Source organism: Amborella trichopoda, chromosome 12, assembly GCF_054954075.1.
Source record: "Amborella trichopoda isolate Santa Cruz 75 chromosome 12, AtrichopodaSantaCruz75HAP2 v2.0, whole genome shotgun sequence".
Lineage (NCBI taxonomy): Eukaryota > Viridiplantae > Streptophyta > Magnoliopsida > Amborellales > Amborellaceae > Amborella > Amborella trichopoda.
In genome coordinates this window covers 43,632,276-43,651,577 of record NC_142347.1, presented here as the reverse complement: position 1 = coordinate 43,651,577, position 19,302 = coordinate 43,632,276, and the positions used below count along the sequence as shown (strand labels likewise).

At 37.6% G+C, this 19,302-nt stretch overlaps 2 protein-coding genes and 1 long non-coding RNA gene across 6 annotated transcripts in view; 1 reads left to right on the top strand and 2 right to left on the bottom strand.

Annotated features, from left to right (window-relative positions):
• Positions 1 to 38: 38 nt before the first annotated feature.
• LOC18435320 (Pollen Ole e 1 allergen and extensin family protein) lies at positions 39 to 3,195 on the top strand. The gene is made up of 2 exons (XM_006845366.3): positions 39 to 277; positions 2,590 to 3,195. Exons 1-2 carry the CDS (start codon positions 112 to 114, stop codon positions 2,934 to 2,936), a joined length of 513 nt encoding a protein of 170 aa, XP_006845429.1. The 5' UTR covers positions 39 to 111; the 3' UTR covers positions 2,937 to 3,195.
• Positions 2,392 to 5,689, bottom strand: LOC148779610 (uncharacterized). The gene is made up of 3 exons (XR_016045915.1): positions 4,519 to 5,689; positions 3,915 to 4,086; positions 2,392 to 2,895 (listed from the first exon to the last, which is right to left on the bottom strand). It is a non-coding gene; the product is annotated as an uncharacterized LOC148779610 (long non-coding RNA).
• Positions 5,690 to 7,551: 1,862 nt separating this feature from the next.
• The window catches only part of VPS41 (vacuolar protein sorting 41), a 38,708-nt gene continuing 26,957 nt past the window's right edge, over positions 7,552 to 19,302 (bottom strand). For all 4 annotated transcript variants that reach the window (XM_006845365.4, XM_020667987.2, XM_088853841.1 and 1 more), the window contains 7 exons: positions 18,346 to 18,543; positions 11,053 to 11,130; positions 10,848 to 10,967; positions 10,640 to 10,720; positions 10,468 to 10,553; positions 8,520 to 8,601; positions 7,552 to 8,402 (listed from right to left, as the gene is read on the bottom strand). In XM_006845365.4, coding sequence (XP_006845428.1) covers positions 7,986 to 8,402; positions 8,520 to 8,601; positions 10,468 to 10,553; positions 10,640 to 10,720; positions 10,848 to 10,967; positions 11,053 to 11,130; positions 18,346 to 18,543 — 1,062 coding nt within the window. In that variant the 3' untranslated portion in view covers positions 7,552 to 7,985. The remainder of the gene's footprint in view (positions 8,403 to 8,519; positions 8,602 to 10,467; positions 10,554 to 10,639; positions 10,721 to 10,847; positions 10,968 to 11,052; positions 11,131 to 18,345; positions 18,544 to 19,302) is intronic.

Sequence of the window (19,302 nt, the reverse complement as noted above, 5' to 3'; positions counted from 1 at the left end):
GTGGGGTGCACGTCTAATATAACTCTTCCTCACGTACTCCCCATTGCATGTATATATATATATATGTATATAATTCCCTCTGCAAACTCCAAATTGAGAGAGAATTGAAGAATGGAGAGATTAGCAGTTGGTTGTATTGCGTTTGCAGTGTTGGTAATGGTGGTTGGTGGGTTGGGAGAAGAAGAGTGGGGAGTGGTGAGAGTTGGAGGGAAGGTTCTATGTCAGGACTGCACCCAAGGTTGGAACGAGTGGGTGCATGGAGCCAAACCTATCAAAGGTAACATTTCCATTTCTCACCACTTATTCATCCCTTTCATTTAAGGGTGCAGTTGACATACCAACGTTGCTGTAGAGGTAAGGTGCACCATCAAATTTTATCACGGTATATAATTTCGATGTAAAATGTTCTTAGGATTATCTCAATATCTATTTTTATATCTAATTATAAAATTTTAAATTTTAAAAAATGATTAAAATCAAGTAGATCTATAAACATATGAAAATATTGAAAATGGACGGTGTAGATAATATGTTGTAAAATGCACTATTTTTGAGACTTAAAATCTTTGTATTTTTCATGGTCATACATCTCGATGTCGAGATGATCAATCAAAAGGGTTTTTCAACATTAAAATTATCTTTCCCGATAGATTTTTGAGGTGCATCCGTAGCTATATAGGTAAGGTTGCAACCTTATATAAACTTTTCCCTTCGTTTAAAAGTCCTTTAATTAGTCCACAAGGGATTGGGCCGTTGGCCGAGGCATGTTATTTTGCCAATCGACCAAAATCCATTAGGTACATTAAAAAATAGGAAAATTTTGGAAAATAAAAAAGTAGTAAAGGTAAATAAATTCAAATTTAACTTTAAAAAGTTAAAATAAACTTAAAAAAATAGGAAAAAATGGATTAAAAAAGAAAATTGATTTACAGGACATCTTAAAAGCTCAAAAAATTTATAAAAATATGAGTTACAGAAAAAAACACTCCTCAAGATATCCAACTTATATATATTTCTTACAATTTTTATTTTTAAAAATTTATTTTATATACCCGACTTGTAAACACAATCGGGGTACACTAGCTCGCCCGAGACCGAGTGGACATGGGCGAGTCTCGTTATGCCGCTTTTTAATATTAACTTGGGACCTTATTATGGAGCATTAAATTGGTCATGAGGAAAACTGTAGTTTTGGGGCTGTTGGATTGATAGAGATAAGAGAGATTACAATTCGGTAACATGGCTATTGACCGAGCGATTATACCAATTGAAATGTTATAACCTACTTGTACTCGTTTTTGGCAAAACAAAACGATTCCATACTACCAACTTCAAGAAGGATAATGGGTGTGGTTTCTATAAGGTTGCAACTTTAAACAATCCAATTAAGACGAACCTCCAAATTTTACCATCATATGTAAGTTTTGGTATAAAAAATTCTTAGGATTATCTAAAAATCTATTTTCATATTTAATTATAAAATTTTAAACTCCAAAAATAGTTAAAATCAAGTAGATCTATAAACATATGAAAGTCTTGAAAATGGATGGTCTAGATAGTGTGTTGCAAGATACACTATTTCTGAGACTCAAAATCTCTTCTTCTTTTTCATATTCATACATCTTGATATCGAGATGATCAATTAGAGGGTTTTTCAACATTAAAACAACATTTTTTGATGGATTTTTGAGGTGCATCCTTATTTCTATATTTTAAAGTTGCAACCTTATATAAACTTTTTCCAAAATTGGTAACACATGCGTGAAATACACATCTTTACTTAGAGTCTATATCAATGTTCAAAATACAGGTTTTAGGAGGACTCGGCAGGGTGCCGAGTCGAAGTAGTTTATACAAACTCGGCCGAGTCCAGTATGTACTATAATACTAATTTTGTTGGAAGGAACCGGCCAAGTTTGGCCAATTCCTATTTGGCATTGGCACCTTGCCGATTCTGAGTAACTCGGGCCAGTGATTTTGCCAGAGTTTTAGAGCACTGGTCTATATACTATGGTACTTTTCATGACAAAAACTTCTTTCCAAACTGTCTGATGTCATCAATAGATCATTTGAGAGTATAACTCTCAGCTGCAATCAAACTTCCTAAAAATCTGTAAACTTGCAAACTTTCTCTGCAACATTGGATTGTTGCCGGAGCTACTTATATGCAAACAGGATAAAAAATTTATAATTTCCATCTGAAAAAACTAAATGCTCTAGTCCATCAATTCCACTTGAGTTATGAATTTGCCTGAACGGTATCGCAACAGTATAGTAGTATGAGATCCCTTGAATGTATATAATTCGTCAATTCCACTTAGGCTCGACTGGTTAAGGCCTTGATGATTGCAACAGTACAACCCCATTTCAAAACACACTAGCTTCTAGTTATTTGATAAATACGGTACCAAAATAAGAGATTTTATATCATGATTTGAACTTGGGACATTGTGTTTCATGACCTCCACCCATAGAATTTCAACCAAAACTTACATCTCTTGGGTGTGTGTGATACACTTTTTACGACAAGTATCGTACGTTTGGATGCATATGTTAAGCAGATTCACAATCAGTGAGCTGCTAATGCAGGCAGCAAGGTGGCAGTAACATGCATGGATGAACAAAAGAGAACAGTTTATTATGCAAGCGATGAGACTGATGAACAGGGAGAGTTTGAGATCCCATTGAAGAAAGAGTATGTGAAAGGGAAGAGCTTGAGCACCGTCGGGTGTCTTGTTCGGCTGGTTTCATCCCCCGACCCACTCTGCAACGTTCCAACGGACTTCGGCAGAGGCCACTCTGGGGTGACCCTCGAGTGGCCATCCATTGTTTACAAGGACCTTATCAAGCACATTGTTGGCCCTTTCTACTTCACCTCTTCCATGTGTGAGGAGCCTGATACCCAAGAGGAACATGATCAAGGAACTAACTATTAAGGACTCTGCAATAGTTTGGCATGTCAAAGAAACATTTGTAACTTTCGTGTATCTTTTGTTTTCCTTTCCCTTGTTCATTTATTTGTGCTACTTCATTTTGTGGCCTTCCTTGATTGATAATTGCTTGTATCCTCTTACTATAACTAATAAGACTACCATAAGAGTATGAAGAAGCACCTTTTACAAAAGGGTGCAGTTTGTATAAGGCCGAGGCTCTAAACAATCAAAGTAAAGCGCACTTTCAAATAGTGTTGAGAAATGTGGTTTCAATACTAGAAATCTTTGTGATAGCTTTAAAATATATTTTCATTTCTAATTACAAAATTTAAAACTTCAAAATAGCATAACAAAATCTTGAAAATTGACGGTTCAAAAATGCATCATAAGATGCATTATTTCCAAAACTTGAAATCTATTTTTTTCTCATGTCCATTCATCTTGAGGTCGAGATGATCAATTTCAGGATATTTGGGCATCAAAACAACCTCTTCTTCTAGTGAAATTTTCGAGATGCACCCTAATTTGATTGTTTAGAGCCTCACACTTATATAAACTTTTTCCTTTACGAATTCATAACAACTCAACATTTGGAAACTACCAAGGAATCTTTGGTTGAAGTTGATATCAGAGATATATGAGAATCCTTAGTAATGATCGCAAATAAAAATGCCTTGAATTATCAAGTAACCGGGTAATTTACACATTAAAAATGAAAACAAACACAGGTTTCTAATTTAAATCCATAGGCATATTTGAGTTAAAATAGTAGTGTGGCATAAATTAATTATTCAAGGGAAATCTATCAAACATTCCCAAGAGATACACTGTTTACCATTCACCTTCATTTCTTTTTGTTCCAATTCTGAAAAGCCTCAAAGGATGTGCCATAGTTTAACATTGTTGCAGAGAAAGTTTCAAGTTTTTTGCTTTTATCAATCAAATTTTTCGCCTTCATCAACCTAGGACCCTAATATGTACCTCGATGGGCTCTTTGACAGTAGGATAACAGGAATGGAGATATGTTCCGTAGTGGATCTTTTAGATGTGGTCTTATAAATCTCCCATAGTTTAGAATCAACATTGTTGCTTTTGCTGGTCGTGGTGGTCGCACCCCCCATACCTTTGTCGCACATCGTTCTCTTTAATCCGACTAACAGTTTCAAAAATATAAGCACAGTGTATCATTCACTCCAAAATTATTAGATGGAAAAAAAAATTAATTAGAACATCAGTCCCATCGAAACTGACATCCACCCTCATGTTCATTTTTCAATAGGATGAAGCATGATATAATGGCTTGTAAATAAAATGCTTGCGATGACACAAGGTGTCCAAGATGGTGACCCGGGGTAGAGCATCACCACCTTGGACACAAACATGGAGAAGAGATGTGGTGCCTATGATGCTCATAAGTCTTGTAGATGACCTCAAGGATTTAACTGGCTCCTTCTAGCCAGGTTTTTTGGTCCTACAAGGATTTATGCAATCCCACCTGTAGTCTAGACTCTCAAAGCATGAGAATTCAGGAGCCCAAGGTGTTGGAAGGCGTAAGGGAATCAAAGGTGTTTGAGGTTGCACATACCCATGAGGCAGATTATGTTGGCATATGTTCCATGCACTACATAGATACCAAATTTTGGTAATGGATGTGAGTTGAGGACATTTCAAGGCCCAAGTTGAGTGCTTGGGGGGCCTTAAAACAACAGCCAAAGGATGAGTTGTTACTCGGCAATGTGACTTGGGTGTCTCGCGAAGCATTCAGTAGAAGTCTGCATCACTCTCATGTTGGATATTAAGATAAAGATCGAGGACCGGTCTATTCATTTTTGTCCGCAAGCCGCAAGGTTGGGCTCAATCCAAGTTAAGGAGGCAAGGTGTATGAGACTTGCCTACAACTCTGGTGATGGTATAGCCCTCATGATAGATGGAGCTGAGAGGTGAGGATGGGCCTTGAATGTCTAACATTGAGAGTATGGGGTTAGATTTGAGAAGCAGGTGGCCAAGAGAAGAAGATGCCTGGAAGTTCTTAAGCTGCTTGAAATGCAAAGGTGAACATGTATGTGTGAGGGACCAGAACAACCCCTCAATGTGATTCATATATAATTTAAAGAGAGAAGGAATCCTAAATGCGCCAGAACAACCCCTCAATGTGATTCATATATAATTTAAAGAGAGAAGGAATCCTAAATGCGATCATACTCCTTGCAGCTATTAAACACACTACAACTGGTGAGGTTGGAGTTCAACCATCCTCTCAAGTGTTACATGAGGTGGCATGGGGCACGGTAGCAGCTGCGGAGGAAACCTCGCAACCGATGGGCACATGATGCCAGCAAAGGACCTGACCATGTGCATAAGAGATGTTACTTGGTGGCAATTACAGACCCGAGGACTATCGGAGGAGGCTTCATCCGAGCATACATAAACCTTGGGCTAAACCTTGACTTATGAGGACCTTGGGCCAGGACAAGTATCTGACAAGAGTCTCAGACTTAAGGTGGTAAGGCTTGGCAAACCCCCTTCTCAGCATCATATTGCAAGATATGAAAGAAATGCAGAACCTCCCATGACCAAATAATAAATCGGAAATACCTGCTAGTCCTAAATGGACTTGTGTTGGTTTGGGCTAACAATCTACCAGTCAGAAGTGTTTTGAGCCGAGAACTTATATGAGGGGGCTTGCCTAGTTTCAAGATATCACATCTTTGTGTTGCTGGGCCACAACAACCAAGCACACATGACCTGAACAGGATAGCAGCAAAGACCCTTGGTACGAGACCTTTGGCAATACAGTACAAAAAGATGGCCCCATGGTACAAATCGGATTAGGCCATTGAGGCCCTGGACTGCAAGCAACAAAGCCAAACAACCATGTACAAATCGGATGGACCACTAACAATCAATTGGGTTCAGACTGTATAACTGCCCAAAATAGGCCTATAAATTGTCCTAAGCTATGTGCCCTTCAGAAAAAATGGTCATAAACTATGTGAGTGTAAGTTGACCAAACTAATAAAACCCTAGTGGGCAGCAATAATTGGCGCAATTAATGGCCATGTAATCATGAGTTTTTTGGAGCATACTTTGGACTAAGTAATGATTGTGCAACTAATGGCCATGTAACCGCCAGTGTTTGAAAACACGGTTTCGATCAGAATCGGCCGGTCTAAATCAATTATCGATGGGAATCAATCCAGTTTGAGTCAGAAACCGGAATAAGAATGAACAGATTACCACCTTCTATACTCTGCCTTGTGCATTTGTCTCGCCAAACTTCTCTATGTACTTGTGAAAAGCTGTGTGTATAGGGTATCACTAGTACCCCACAAAGTCGGCCAATTTTGATAAGCAACTGGGTGATCCAACCCAGCCAAATTGCGCAGTTCTCACATTATTATTATTATCATTATTATTATTATTATTATAATTATTTATTTTTTTATTTTTATTTTCAATTTTTTCCATGTACAATGAACTAAGAACAAGCTAAGCTGATGACCACTTTCTATACTCTGCCTTGTCTCGCTACACTCCTTGTGTATGTACATCTGAAAATTTTACCTTACCCTAAACAGGTTTCCACTCCGACCAGGCGTTGGAGAATTTGAGTATGGTAAAAATCAGATCCATGACGACAACCATCTCGAACTTTGATCGAGAAAACACACCTTATACCAATCAGTTTGGAGCTTTGTAAGAGCTTCAAATTTCATTTTTATTTTAATGGAGTTGATAGTTAAATGTTTTATGATGCTTATTTATGATAGTTTGCAATTTTCTTTTTCTCAAAGAAAATGCATCTTTCCTAATTGCCCAACTTCTTTAACAACCAGTTTTTATAAGAACGGATAGAAGGGGTGGATCATCCATCCCTGATCCCAATCCGAATCGGCTTAGAACGACAATCCAAACCATTTTTATGATCATTGAACCAACAAATGAAATAAAATAAAATAAAATAGAAAGATAAGAAGTTTCTGACGTGGGGATTTTGATTTTTGGTGGGGGAAGGGGGGGGCAGTACGTTGGCGTTTTAAGTGGAATCTGAGCCGGATCCATACTAATCCAGAACTGATTTTGTCCCAACCGATTCTGTATCCAAATCGGCAATCCGAATTGGAAATCCCCAGGTTTTAAAGAACCAATCCCATATTTGTCTTGCCAACATGGCGAAAAATCACCCATTTGTAACTGTACAACCAATTGAGACATTATACGGTACAAATAACAATCATAGTTATTAGATTTATTAGATGCCAAATTGGACAGCTATACGTACAGTATGTGGCAACCTGATTTAACATCTAATATCTCAAACTCCTTGTTTGAAAGGTAAATGTATACGTACAGTATCTGTGGCAACCTGATTTAACATCTAATATCTCAAACTCCTTGTTTGAAAGGTAAATGGTTTCATGGTGTTTTTCCATTGATTAATAATTATCCAAATTCACCTATGTCCAATGCCCTGCAGCCTTAACACCCCATCATACGAGCAAAGTGCCCACACCCCACACAAGCGCCAAAACAATTTTCCACAATTTCAGCTCCTGTGAAATTCAATAGTTTCTGAAAATTCACTATTTCGGAAAATTCAATATTTCTGACAAAATAGTTTGTTGAAGTCTACCTACTCAAGCAATTTCCTTTGAATAAATATTACATGATCCACCTTTTCAAACTTCCCCTCAAGGATAATGAATAGGCTACATCTTCCATTGTCAGTAATTTACAAAGATATTGTAAGGAGCACCTTATTATCCCATAGCCACGATCATACAATCAACACTAAGATATATTAAGCTTATCTCCCTCATCTCAAATCAAATCCCCCTAATCCCGCATGATTAAAATGCAAAAAAGCCATCGAAGAAATAAATTGGGGCAGGTGACTTGGAAGGAGAGGGAGAGACTATCAAACACAAAGGGATATGCTACATGCCAAAACCAGAAAATGGCGTCAAAGAATGAAAAAAGGCGCACACAACGCAGAAAACTGAAAAAACCAAAGACAGCCACCGAAGCCCACAAAATACAATGCCACTGTACCTATAAAGAAGCTGTTGCTGCTGTAGTACAAAGGATACAACGCACGCCAGACTCGAAATCATCACCACCCTCTGAATCCGAATCTTGAAGCGAAACCAAAACAGCTCTTCCGGTCCCCGCAGTTAGAGAATCAGGCGAGCCAGTGAGGCAGGTAATGTGATAAGCATGGGAACAAAAGAAAACAACGATTGATACATTCTGAATGGAGAAAGGATCGAAACACATGCAACACCTTCCACCACCTCTTGTTTTAGATTTCGTTTCTGTTGTCCTGTTGCTAGTCTCTGTCTTCCCAATAATCAAATGTGTGTCCCTCTCCCTCTCTGAATTATGAAAAACATGGTCTTCTCTGGTGCCAATATAGACAGCATGCCGAGCTTCGTTGTAGTATTTAATCAAAAGATTAACGCAGTCGGCCTACCATTCATTTCACAGAACAATGAAGCCAAGAAAGAAACAGAATTACAACCATTTCTCACTCATGAGAGCAGATCATGAAATAAGAATGGAGAGAAGTGCCATAGGATACTGCACCTTGAGGATATCATTGCATCCATGCCTCAGAGAAGTTTCTGTCCGGTAATCAGTGATGATTTTGACAAGACGGTCTCTGAGCCTGAATGAAATGCATGAAAATGTCAAGAAACAAGAAGCAATCTAAATTCAACAGCATGGCACATTTATGCATGCAAAAGTGAATGGAACTGTCAGGACACAAAAGTCACAGGTGAAGGTGAGTGAGGCAATCGTTAAATGAGAAGCACAAAGGATGATCTTGTGTGTGCAGAGAGAGAGAGAGAGAGAGCTAGATGACTATGGGTTACACGTCTACGTGTTCAGAACATGGGATGGGTATGTGAGCACACATATAAGTGGATGCTATAAACACACACAGTACAAGTTGAGAGAGAGAACTGTGCATGTTCCTTTTTAGTGCATGAAACAACAAAAAGCTGTCTAACTTTAATGACTTGGAACATTTGTGCATTCAAAAGTGAAACGGGTTTTGTCAGGATATGAAGAGAAAATGACCCAACCATTATATGAGCAGCACAAAAATTGAAGCTTACTTGTGCGCATTCATTCGCACGCATGCGTACACTCACATACAGAGACTTGACAACTAGGGTTTACATTACATTTTCAGAGCATGACATAGTCATATGCATGCACATGCATTTACAGAGAGGTCATCCTGCATGTTCCTTGTCGTCACATGGACCATCATCAACTACATGTCTTAGGTGTTCACCAGTTGCAGAAGTATTTCTCAAGGAAAAAGATTATATAAGCGAACGGGTTTATATTGTAGTATAAGCCACCTTGAAAAGCAGGGGTTGGTTGGAAAAATTCACATGCTTAGATATCATCTATGTGAAAAAAGCGAGAAAGAAAAAAGAAAGAATCTGCACAAACATAATGGGGAGTGAGTTCGCCTTTTCTGCGAAAGATGGCCAACCATTTGGTGGATGGTGGATCTAAACCCTCAAGGACTCAAAATCAATTTCTTTTGAAATTGTTTGTTTTTCCGAATTAAAGATGTGTTTTCAGCCTAAACAAATCCCTCGAGCTATGTGTTTAGAGGCACAGCATATACAGTAGGTACAAGCCAGTTAGCTTATAGAAGAAGATTTTTGTGGATCAAAAGGTTTTTTATTTTTTCTTGAATGCTTTCTCCAAGGTTTATTTTTTACCAAAAAAAAAAAGGAAAAAAAATAAATTTGTAGATTTTTGTATTAAATAAGGCCAGTAACTCATGGAGAAACTTCACTAAGAGGCGTTCCTGCCACATGCAAGGCATGCAGTCCAGGTAAATAAAAATGAAATACAGATGAGGCACATGCTTCAAGGGGAACCTCAAAATAAATATCACTACCATTGCCAAAACAGACTTCATTTACTTAAAAAGATTCCGTCAAATACCATGTCAAAACAAAAAAGTATTATTTTACAGCACGCAGTGCGTTGTACTTCGGAAACCAGTTGCATCCAAAGCAAAGTTCCATAAAATATCCAAAAGAGCAAAAAGAGTAAAACCATCTCATAGATATCAGGGTAAAAGGCATTATAATGTAGGAACCTGTCATTGAAGAGCTCACAGGGGCAACAAAGAGTTTTCCCATTATGCATATTTGACACTCATGGGGCACTGAAACATGTTCACTAATTAAGCAATCCTTTTTTTTCTGTAAATGTAGTTAACACCGTACTAATAGAATGAGGTGTATATCACTAGCTAAGCAACCTAACATTTTATTCTCAACAGTCCCACAATGTTATTAAAGCACCTTCTCTACATCAAACTTGGAAAATTCATAACAAAATTGGATTTCCCTCCAAGCTCAAACTATGGAAATTCCAATAAATTATCAAATGACATCATAAAATAAGACAGTGAGGAAAAGGGAACTGTGGCACTAAAGAGACAAAAACAGTTCCATTAAAAACACAGTACCCATAGATAAGAAACATGATTACTGACCTCGGTATTGGCAAACCCTTTGGTACTAAATTTACAATATATAGCGGATCCAGATTACCAACGGTGTGCTCCAACAGTACTCCAACCTGTATCCCATCAAAAGAAATACTAAAAAATTAGATTGCTAAATTCATGAATATAATTAGAAATATTTGCACGCTATCTTTCATACCATTTGAGGCTTGCGAAGACTTTGTTGAATCAGCTCTTCCCAAAGTTCCTCATCATGTTGCAAGGCAACAAATTCTATAGCCTATGCAATTGCAGAAGACAGTTTAGCAAAGTTCATAGCTCACATACATCAAGCATGAATGATTGCTAAGTGCATAACAGAAGTAGAGCATGAAGAAAGGCAAACAGAATGGCTGCAGTGAGCTTACTTCCTCTATATCCTCTAACTCATTAATGATTACAGCCAGGGCTTGTCTTGTGTTTCCCATCCTACCAAGGATGAAGACTTGCTCCCTCACTAGGCCTCTGCTTACACAGATTTCCAATGCCTGGTCAAAACATTCAGCAGATTGATGAAACGATACACCATCATTTATAGAACTTCACTTAAGAAGTATTTAGTATCTTACAAACCTTGTCAAGTAAATAGTGCTGACTACTGCGAAGAAAAGGAAGCAACAATCGTGGCTCGTACTTTGCATATAGTTCAACCTGTACCACACACATAAACAAACCAAAGCAGTAACATATGAGAATGTTGGACATGCTTAAAATGTAACAAGCATGAATCTGAGTACCAAGATTGTTTACATATTCCTCATAGACTAAGATGCATGCTGGATACAATCACAAGCAATACTTTTCTACTTTCAAGTCATTAGGTCGTGACAGAAACATTTACAAAAATTTATGAATTTTGATTGTAAGTTTATTTCAATTTTCAAATTGAAGTTCAAAGACTTGACTCCAATATGTATCCTATGTACCAAATTATCAGGACATATACCAACCATACCACACTTGGGAACATACTCTAAATTTAATGAACATCTAAACACAGCCATTTGCTATATTGGATGCAAGCTCGATAAGTTCACTGGAATAGTTGCAACTATCAAAGTTGTCAAAGATTAATGCTTACAGCCGATATCAGTGTTGTCCAAAGTGCAAGGAGGATATGCCTCAAAACACATTTCAAACTTGAGAGGCAGAGTCAAAGTTTCAAAAGCAAACACAGTAGCATCTCTCGAAAGAAGGATCTGAAATCACAAGCCTCAGCTTCAAGCCTCTGAGGGGAAAAGACTTGTCTCTTGAATGTGTGCTGGACCTCCCATCTAGTCACAATTTTTATTTTGTTATTCCACTGTTATAGCTGGAAATAACTGTCCCTTAGGCTTTGGTCACTGGAAAGACTGACACAATGTTTGTACGATGCCAAGTGTGGATTGACCCTTAATTTTTCCCACCCATGTTGTTTTTCTTAAAAGATTTCAAATCATATACACCAAACCCTGAGAAAATACTCCAAAGACTTTATAATTACACAGGGCACATGGTTCCCAAACTAGTGCCCAAATATGAAAAGGACAAGTCCACTACTAAAACGTGATGGTGCTGACACTCTATAAGGTTTCATTTTCATCTCATGTTTGTCGTGGTAGGTAACTCTTTAATCATTCGTAGGGTTCAAGACCACCATCCTATCCTTAGCATCAATAGACCATGTGGGTAAGATTCTTGTATTGTGGGACTCCAGTTAGCATACTTCTAAGTGATGTTTATAGATGAGGAAATGATTTCCTAGATGCCCTGGCCAAAGAGGGAATACATCTTTACATATACATGATGGACCCGAAGCTAGGCCCACGACCCCTCTACACTTTCTTTTTATTCCCAATGGATCTCGTTGCCCTTTCCAAGTTTTCTCTTGTTCTTTCCCTTTCCTGTGATGTATACATCTCTATTCTTATACTTCCACAATCTATAAAATGGTTGCTAATTAAAAAACAATTACCAAAACCCCATTTTCTAGGAAATTTTGTTGATTTGCTTTGTTTATACATTCTGGGAGCTATTTTTTATTGGATATGTTTATCCAGAGCTGGTCTTACAAGCACTGATAATTAATTTTCAAGAAGATGAGGGCAACTGCCCAGGAGGTCGGGGTCCCAACCACCTGGGCAGTCACTGTGTAAAAGAAGAGAGAGAGAGAGAGAGAGAAGGACAGGGGACATATTAAAAATTTTCAATTTTACAATAAAAATTAGAAACATAGCTCAACATAAAGTAATATTTTCAAATTTGCATTACAAATTAGAAACAAAGACAAACATAGTCAAAAATATTTTATGAATTGTCAAATTTGCACTATAAATTAGAAACATAGCCAAAAATACATTGATTATAAAAAAAGAGCAAATGCTTAAAAAAAACTACTCATGAAGCCCAAACTTCAAAAATAAAAACAAGAAAATGAAAAAAAAATCATAACATAACACAATACTCACAAAAATAATAAACCCTAAACATAAACAATTAAACTTACTAACCTCTCGAAAAATAATCAAAGTAGGCTTTAATCGGTCACTTTCGGTTGTCAAAAGCTACCTTTTGCAACCACTTTAATTCCCAAAAAATCCCGGGTCGAATGCCTTTTGATTTTGCAAGAAATGGAAAACTTCAAATTCAAGTTCAAACTCATGCTTTAAAAAAAAAAAAATTTGATTTTGAGCTAAAAAGTAGTTTTTGGGGAACAAAGAGTTCCCCCTTTTTCTTTTTCTTTTTTCACAGGGGTGGAGGGAGGAGAAAGAATGCCACCCACATTCCATTTCAACCTTTTAAAGGGGGAAAATACATTTTTTGCTCTTTTACAAGGGCGATTTTCACCCTCACCATAAGGGGCTCTGGGCAGGCACCTGCCCAAATAGTGCCCTAGGCGAATAGTCGGCCATAGGGTCACCGCCCCGCTCTAAGTCACATGGGCCAAGTGCGAGGCGGTGAGGCCTCCCAACCCCCACCCAGGCAGGTGTGCGGCCGACTTTTTGGACTATGCTCATAATTCATTCAACCATCACATATAGAAGTAAAATGAGCATGAGCGTATTCCCACTGGTTCAGTTTCCAAATAGCATAGGATCCCTTGTGGTAATAACTATGCCTATACATTAAAAAAAAAGGACTCAAATGGTAAGTATACAATTTCAAAAAATATTAAAGGTTGCAAGCTGAGTCTTAAAACTGGACCCGGCTTGGCAGTTGGAGTCACTAAACTTTGATGGACTAGAAGCAGACTTATAGTTCTGCCAAAAGCTTAAGACATTGAAAAACAGGATAGTAAAATTAAAGAGACAAAAAAATTTAAAAAATATAAAACATAAATAACATGAAAATATCATAGAGTTGAGTTTTAGCCAGTATTGGAGATAATCCAGTCCATTGGTTATTAAAAAAAAATTCAAAAATAATTATAAATATTAATGGATATATGAGCAGTTATTCTTAAAATTAGTCAAATTTTAAAATTATTTAGATCAGGTACAGATGCAAGTTAGGTTCAATTAGGGGTAAGTTAAAAAGGTAATACTTAATTGGATAACAAAATTGTAAAAATCTGCAACATATGAAAGGTCCAACAATCCAAACAAGACACTTAAGTGTATAGAATCATACAGTTTGTAAGGACTAAAGGATGCCAAAAAACCAAAGGAAATTGCATATTGCAGCATTAGAAGTTAGTGAAATTATGTGCGAAAAGAGAACAAAAGTTTTCACAAAATATGTGATCGACAGCAACTGAAAAAATGTAGGTAAACATCATGGTGGAGACACTACAACATATAGATCTTGCCTATCTTCATGATTAAAACCCTAACATGTTTCCAAATTGTATAATAATTTCTCAAATCTTTCCCCCAAAAAAAGTAATTTTCTATACTTGAAGAGTCACGAGTTGTCAAGACTCAACAAGTCTTAATCAAAAACTAGCCGAGTTTTATTATAATTGGGGAAACATATATAAACTCTCACAAGTCTTTATTTTTCTTTTCTTTTCTTTTTTGGGTTTTTTGTTTATTTTGAGAATGTTAACTGTTGTATTGCTAAAAAGAAGAGGTGCATCGGTAAAAAAATAAAAGGATCCATAGAAAGGGCTCCAAGTATAAAAACCCCGAGGGTGCAAGAAACAGTGTCAATCCCCTGAAGGGATTCAAGAGATGCTATACACTTGAAACTTTGGAGCTTATAAGTAGAATGGCAATCTCTAAGGTGGCAAAAAAATTCCCCTAGGATGCACCCGACCAAGAAGTACCCTCCCTAGCAAGGGAGTAAGCAGCCGCATTTGCCTCCCTCCAGATGTGCCTCCAGAACATGGTAAGACCCTGGATATGTGGAAGATTTCATCAAGAATGTGCTCCAATCTCCATGGGCAAGGTGAGGCTGGAGGCCCAGGAGATGACATTCCTAGAATCACCCTCGATCACTAGGTTGGAGTTCCACAGGGGGCTGAAACGTCTGAGGCCTTTGAGTGGGGTTTGTGCCTCTGCTGTGTTAAAGTTGGCTTGACCAATAGAACGTGAGAAGGAGAAGAGGGTGGTGCCGGCTGGATCATGGTAAAGGTCACCAATTCCCACAAAGCCAGGGTTACCGAAAGAGCAACCATCAAAATTAAGCTTGATTTGGCCTTCTTGTGGTGGCCTCTAAAGGGACGATTGAGGAATATGGTGGCTATTGAGGTGAAGAAGGGCAGCCCAATCTTGGTAGAAATCAGAGAAAGAGCACTGTGAAAAAAATTTGTTTTTTTTTTTGCCTAAGTGATGATGAAAGACGAGGATTTGTCAATTAGTGTCTTGATCGAGTCCTGGGGGTTTCTTTCTGTCCACAAAACCCAGAGAATTGCGCCCACTGTTGACCCCCCAGAGAAGTATCCCTGATTTGTGCCACGGTTGTGAATGGAATGTGCGAAATAGATGGGGTATGGATTGGGGCGTATCCCAAGGCCAGTGGAATAATTTTAGGAAGTGGCCCTAAAGTGAAGAGGCAATCTCACAGTGCAAAAATAGATGCGCATTGGACTCTTCTGCTGAGGAGCACATGGCACATCGATTAATGACCTGTAGGCCTCTTTTTTGTAGCTGATCGATTGTGAGGGTCCTTTCGGATATAGCAATCCAGCTGAAAAATTGGATTTTGCTTGCCACGCTTTAGCAGCAGTAGATGTGGTATGTTGGAGCGAGTTGCCGGCGTTTTGAATGACCTTGTAGTAAAATGAGAGTGAAAAGGTCCCTGAGGGAGAGGGCGACCAGATTATCTTGTCTAGGCCGGAGAGCGGGAGAAAAATATGATCAGTAAGGGCTGCAAGGGATAGGAAACCAGGAACGGTTTTCTGTGGATCAGCCCCTGCCACGTGGCTCAGCAGGGCCCTGAGGTGAGCTGACTGGATGAGCCCCTAGTTGACTCACCAAGTTTTTGATCTCTGGTTGCAAGAGTAGAGTGTATTAACTAGTAGAGATGTGGCAAGAGATGATTCTCGAAAATGAATGGGCTGTTATCCAAGTAACAGTCAGGCCCAGATAATTGTAAACAACTGTATACAATCCCTCTCCCATGTGACAGAAGGTAATCATGGAACCATGGTAGTTTTTGTTTTTGGGTAGCTTAGCATCGGCATGTGATCCAAATAGAAAATAACACAACAAAAGGGGCCAAACCACAGAGGATCCCCTCATTGGTAGGGACAAGTAACGAATTTGTGAGATTAATCATTTATGTGCATCAACTGCAATAAGCTTGGACAAGTCTTTACCAAGGGCGTGAAAATCATGTAAACAGTGCATCGTCTTAAAACCCCCAGCACCCATGCAAACTTAAGAGGGAATACTGAAAATCATATAAACAGTATAATCTACAAAAGGTGACTTTCAAAAGAACTTGGAAATTGCAGCCACATTTTTTGCGTCAAACCCTCATTAAAACGATTATTCGGTCAAATTTAACAGGGTATATAGACAATAATTCTAAAAAAAAAGAAATAAGATATCTTGACAATAACTTTTTTTATTTCTCTTTTGGAATTTTTATCCTTGTCCTTTCAGAGAAGTTCTTTCTATTTATCCTATTCCTCAAGTGTTGCTCAACTGATTAACAAATCCATCATTTCGTCTTGGCATATAAATATCAAAGGTTAACTGAGAGCCATCTATTTTAGCTTGAAAATTCTTATTTTTTAGACTTCCTTCGGGTTAGAGCTGTGGAAGTGCCCTAAATATTCAAAAATTGATCTGGTTATCTGAACAAGGTTTAAAACATGGACTTGGGCTGGGACTCAGTAGTGTCCCGATCTGAGTCTACCTGAAGAGACACAGGAGAGTCCCCAAAAGGCACAGCCGAGTCATTTCAAAAATGAAATCTCAAACAATTGACTAGGGCAAGGGTGGGGGGATATCACGGTAAGTATAAACGTCAAGGCAGATGGCAGATTGCCTTGATTCCTGAATCCCTTCTTTTTGTTATTAACTCTAACATTACCAAAAATATAGCTCAATACAGTTCAGCAAAATTTGCTTTTGAACAAAATTTGTGAAATAAGATTGTGTTCTCTTTCCTCGGACAATTCACGAAAAGAGACAACTCTCTAGATGTTGCAGTTTCCACTGAAAATCAACGACCAATGAGAAAGAGAGGCAAGGTCTTATAGACACTTCATTGCCCTGTACAACACTTTGCAGTGAGTTGCATTGGTGCTTGCAGTTATTTTCTTTTGAGAAAGTGCTTACTGTTATTAATGACAAAATCCTGAATAATTCTGGACCCCACTGGAACTTACCAATTCAATGAGGTCATGCATTGTCAAATACAAAGAGTGCATATTTCATGAAATCTAATATTCCTGATGCATATCAGAGTTTTAGCTGCAAACATACAGACCTCAGAGAAAAAGATCAAAAAAATCTCGACAAACCAAATTGTATCAAGTTCACAAAATTCGTCCAATGAATCCAATAATCAAGAATTTGTATTTAGATAAACTCAATAAGCAGAACTATGTAATCACTCTATTCAAACGACACCTAAATTGAAACAAATAAATCTGAGCATAAGGTGGACATATGGTGCAACTATGGCACTGAAAAATTATAAAGCGGACGCCTCTGAATACTCACATGACACAATGAAAACAAGCCCAGAGGGTTCCACCCATTAGAGAAACTTTGAGCATACTTACTTGATCATTAGTTTATGAAGATGGTATATATATATATATATATATATATAGTTATCTCCAAGTGACAAAAAAAATAGCAAGATGAATGTTTTTGGGTGAAAAATAAGAAAGTGAAAAAACAAAAAAAAAAGATTTCTTGAAAGTCTGGATCTCCATTCACCAAATGGATAGCTTGCATTCACCAAAATTGGTAAGACTCATTTTCCCACATTGTTTTGTGCTTCTCTCTTTTTGATCGCCAAGATTAGATATACATGTTTGCATATTTTGAAGTCCAACAACCCATATTTTTCAAAGTGGCTAATACCACAGTATAAATCCATTGACTAAACTAGCAAGAGGATTTTTTTTTTTTTTTTTTTGGAAGATGTATAGCAAGAGGATCTTTATGGGCTAGAACTTTGCAAATATTTGATTCATAAAAAAACAATTTAAAAAAAAAGTCAATTTTGAATCCTTGAAGGCTTAGATCCAGCATCAATCAAATGGAACCAAAATTATGGACTCATTTCCCCCGTCTTTGTGTGAAATCATTAATTTTTTTGCTTTAATCTTTTATTTTGAGAGCCTCAATGAGACTAGCATGTGTCAAAAATTTGGTGCCTACACGAAAACACACACGCATTGAAAACTTTTGGCTTGCTGAAAAATTTTAGCATGCTATAGAACAGAATATCAAACTAAAAAGACGGTGAAAAATAGAGCACCTGAAGATCATGGAATTCTTTCCCTGCATTGGGATCCACTTCAAAAAGTGAATGTAGATATAAATGCAAGAAATATTTATGGTCACTCTCGCCCCCAGACATTAGTTGTGAAACTACTTCAGAGGGGGAAATTGTGACCTGGTTCTGAATCAATAAGCCAACTGCTCTTTTACAGTCCAGTTCCATTAGGTGTAAAACCTGTACCAAAAAAGACCAAAATAAGAGCATGATGGTGAAAGAAGAAAATGCATCTCACAAGGGAATAAATAATCGGGGCAAAAATATGATAGAAAGTACACTATTGAAGAAATGGACAACAGCCATAAACAAGAAGCCAGTGAAACTGGGAAATTGTGAGCACTATTCAATAGCAAGAGTTCATAAAATATTAGTAGAACCATTGTAAATAAATGAACTGGTAACAGATTAAATCAAGTTGGTTATGCTAAATTAAGAAACGGTAGTTGGTCTACACAAAACGACATTGCAATAACAGGAGTAACAAAGAGCAATCACAGCAATGTACCAACATGGAGATCCTCTATTAACCTTTATGCACCATTTTCCATGAGAAATTATGCCCAAGGAGATTATAAAGCAAAAATATATTTCACATTATGAGATGATACCATAATAATATTTCAATGTAGGAAAGGTGAGAGTTTTGTAGTAACCTAAATTTCTGAGAATTATATTTTGCAATCACATAATCACGAGAACTCGCCTCAAGGTTGGACAGAACAAGTTAAGGATTCAGGTGTTTCGACCTAGCCAAATAAACATTAACCTTCACATATCCTTCAAATAAAATATTTGCTAAGGGGAAGACAACGACGACCACCAGGCATTAATTTTGGATAAATTATCAGCTAAGTTTGTAATGGAAGGGTCGTATTTTGTATATAATAAGTATGTAATCATATGTTCTAAATGCATGGGGGCACTTCTATAGTTAGG

Coding starts and splice junctions, on each gene's coding strand:
- LOC18435320 (XM_006845366.3), top strand. CDS start 112: ATGGAGAGATTAGCAGTTGGTTGTATTGCGTTTGCAGTGTTGGTAATG. Junction 278..2,589: donor TGGAGCCAAACCTATCAAAG/GTAACATTTCCA, acceptor CTGCTAATGCAG/GCAGCAAGGTGGCAGTAACA.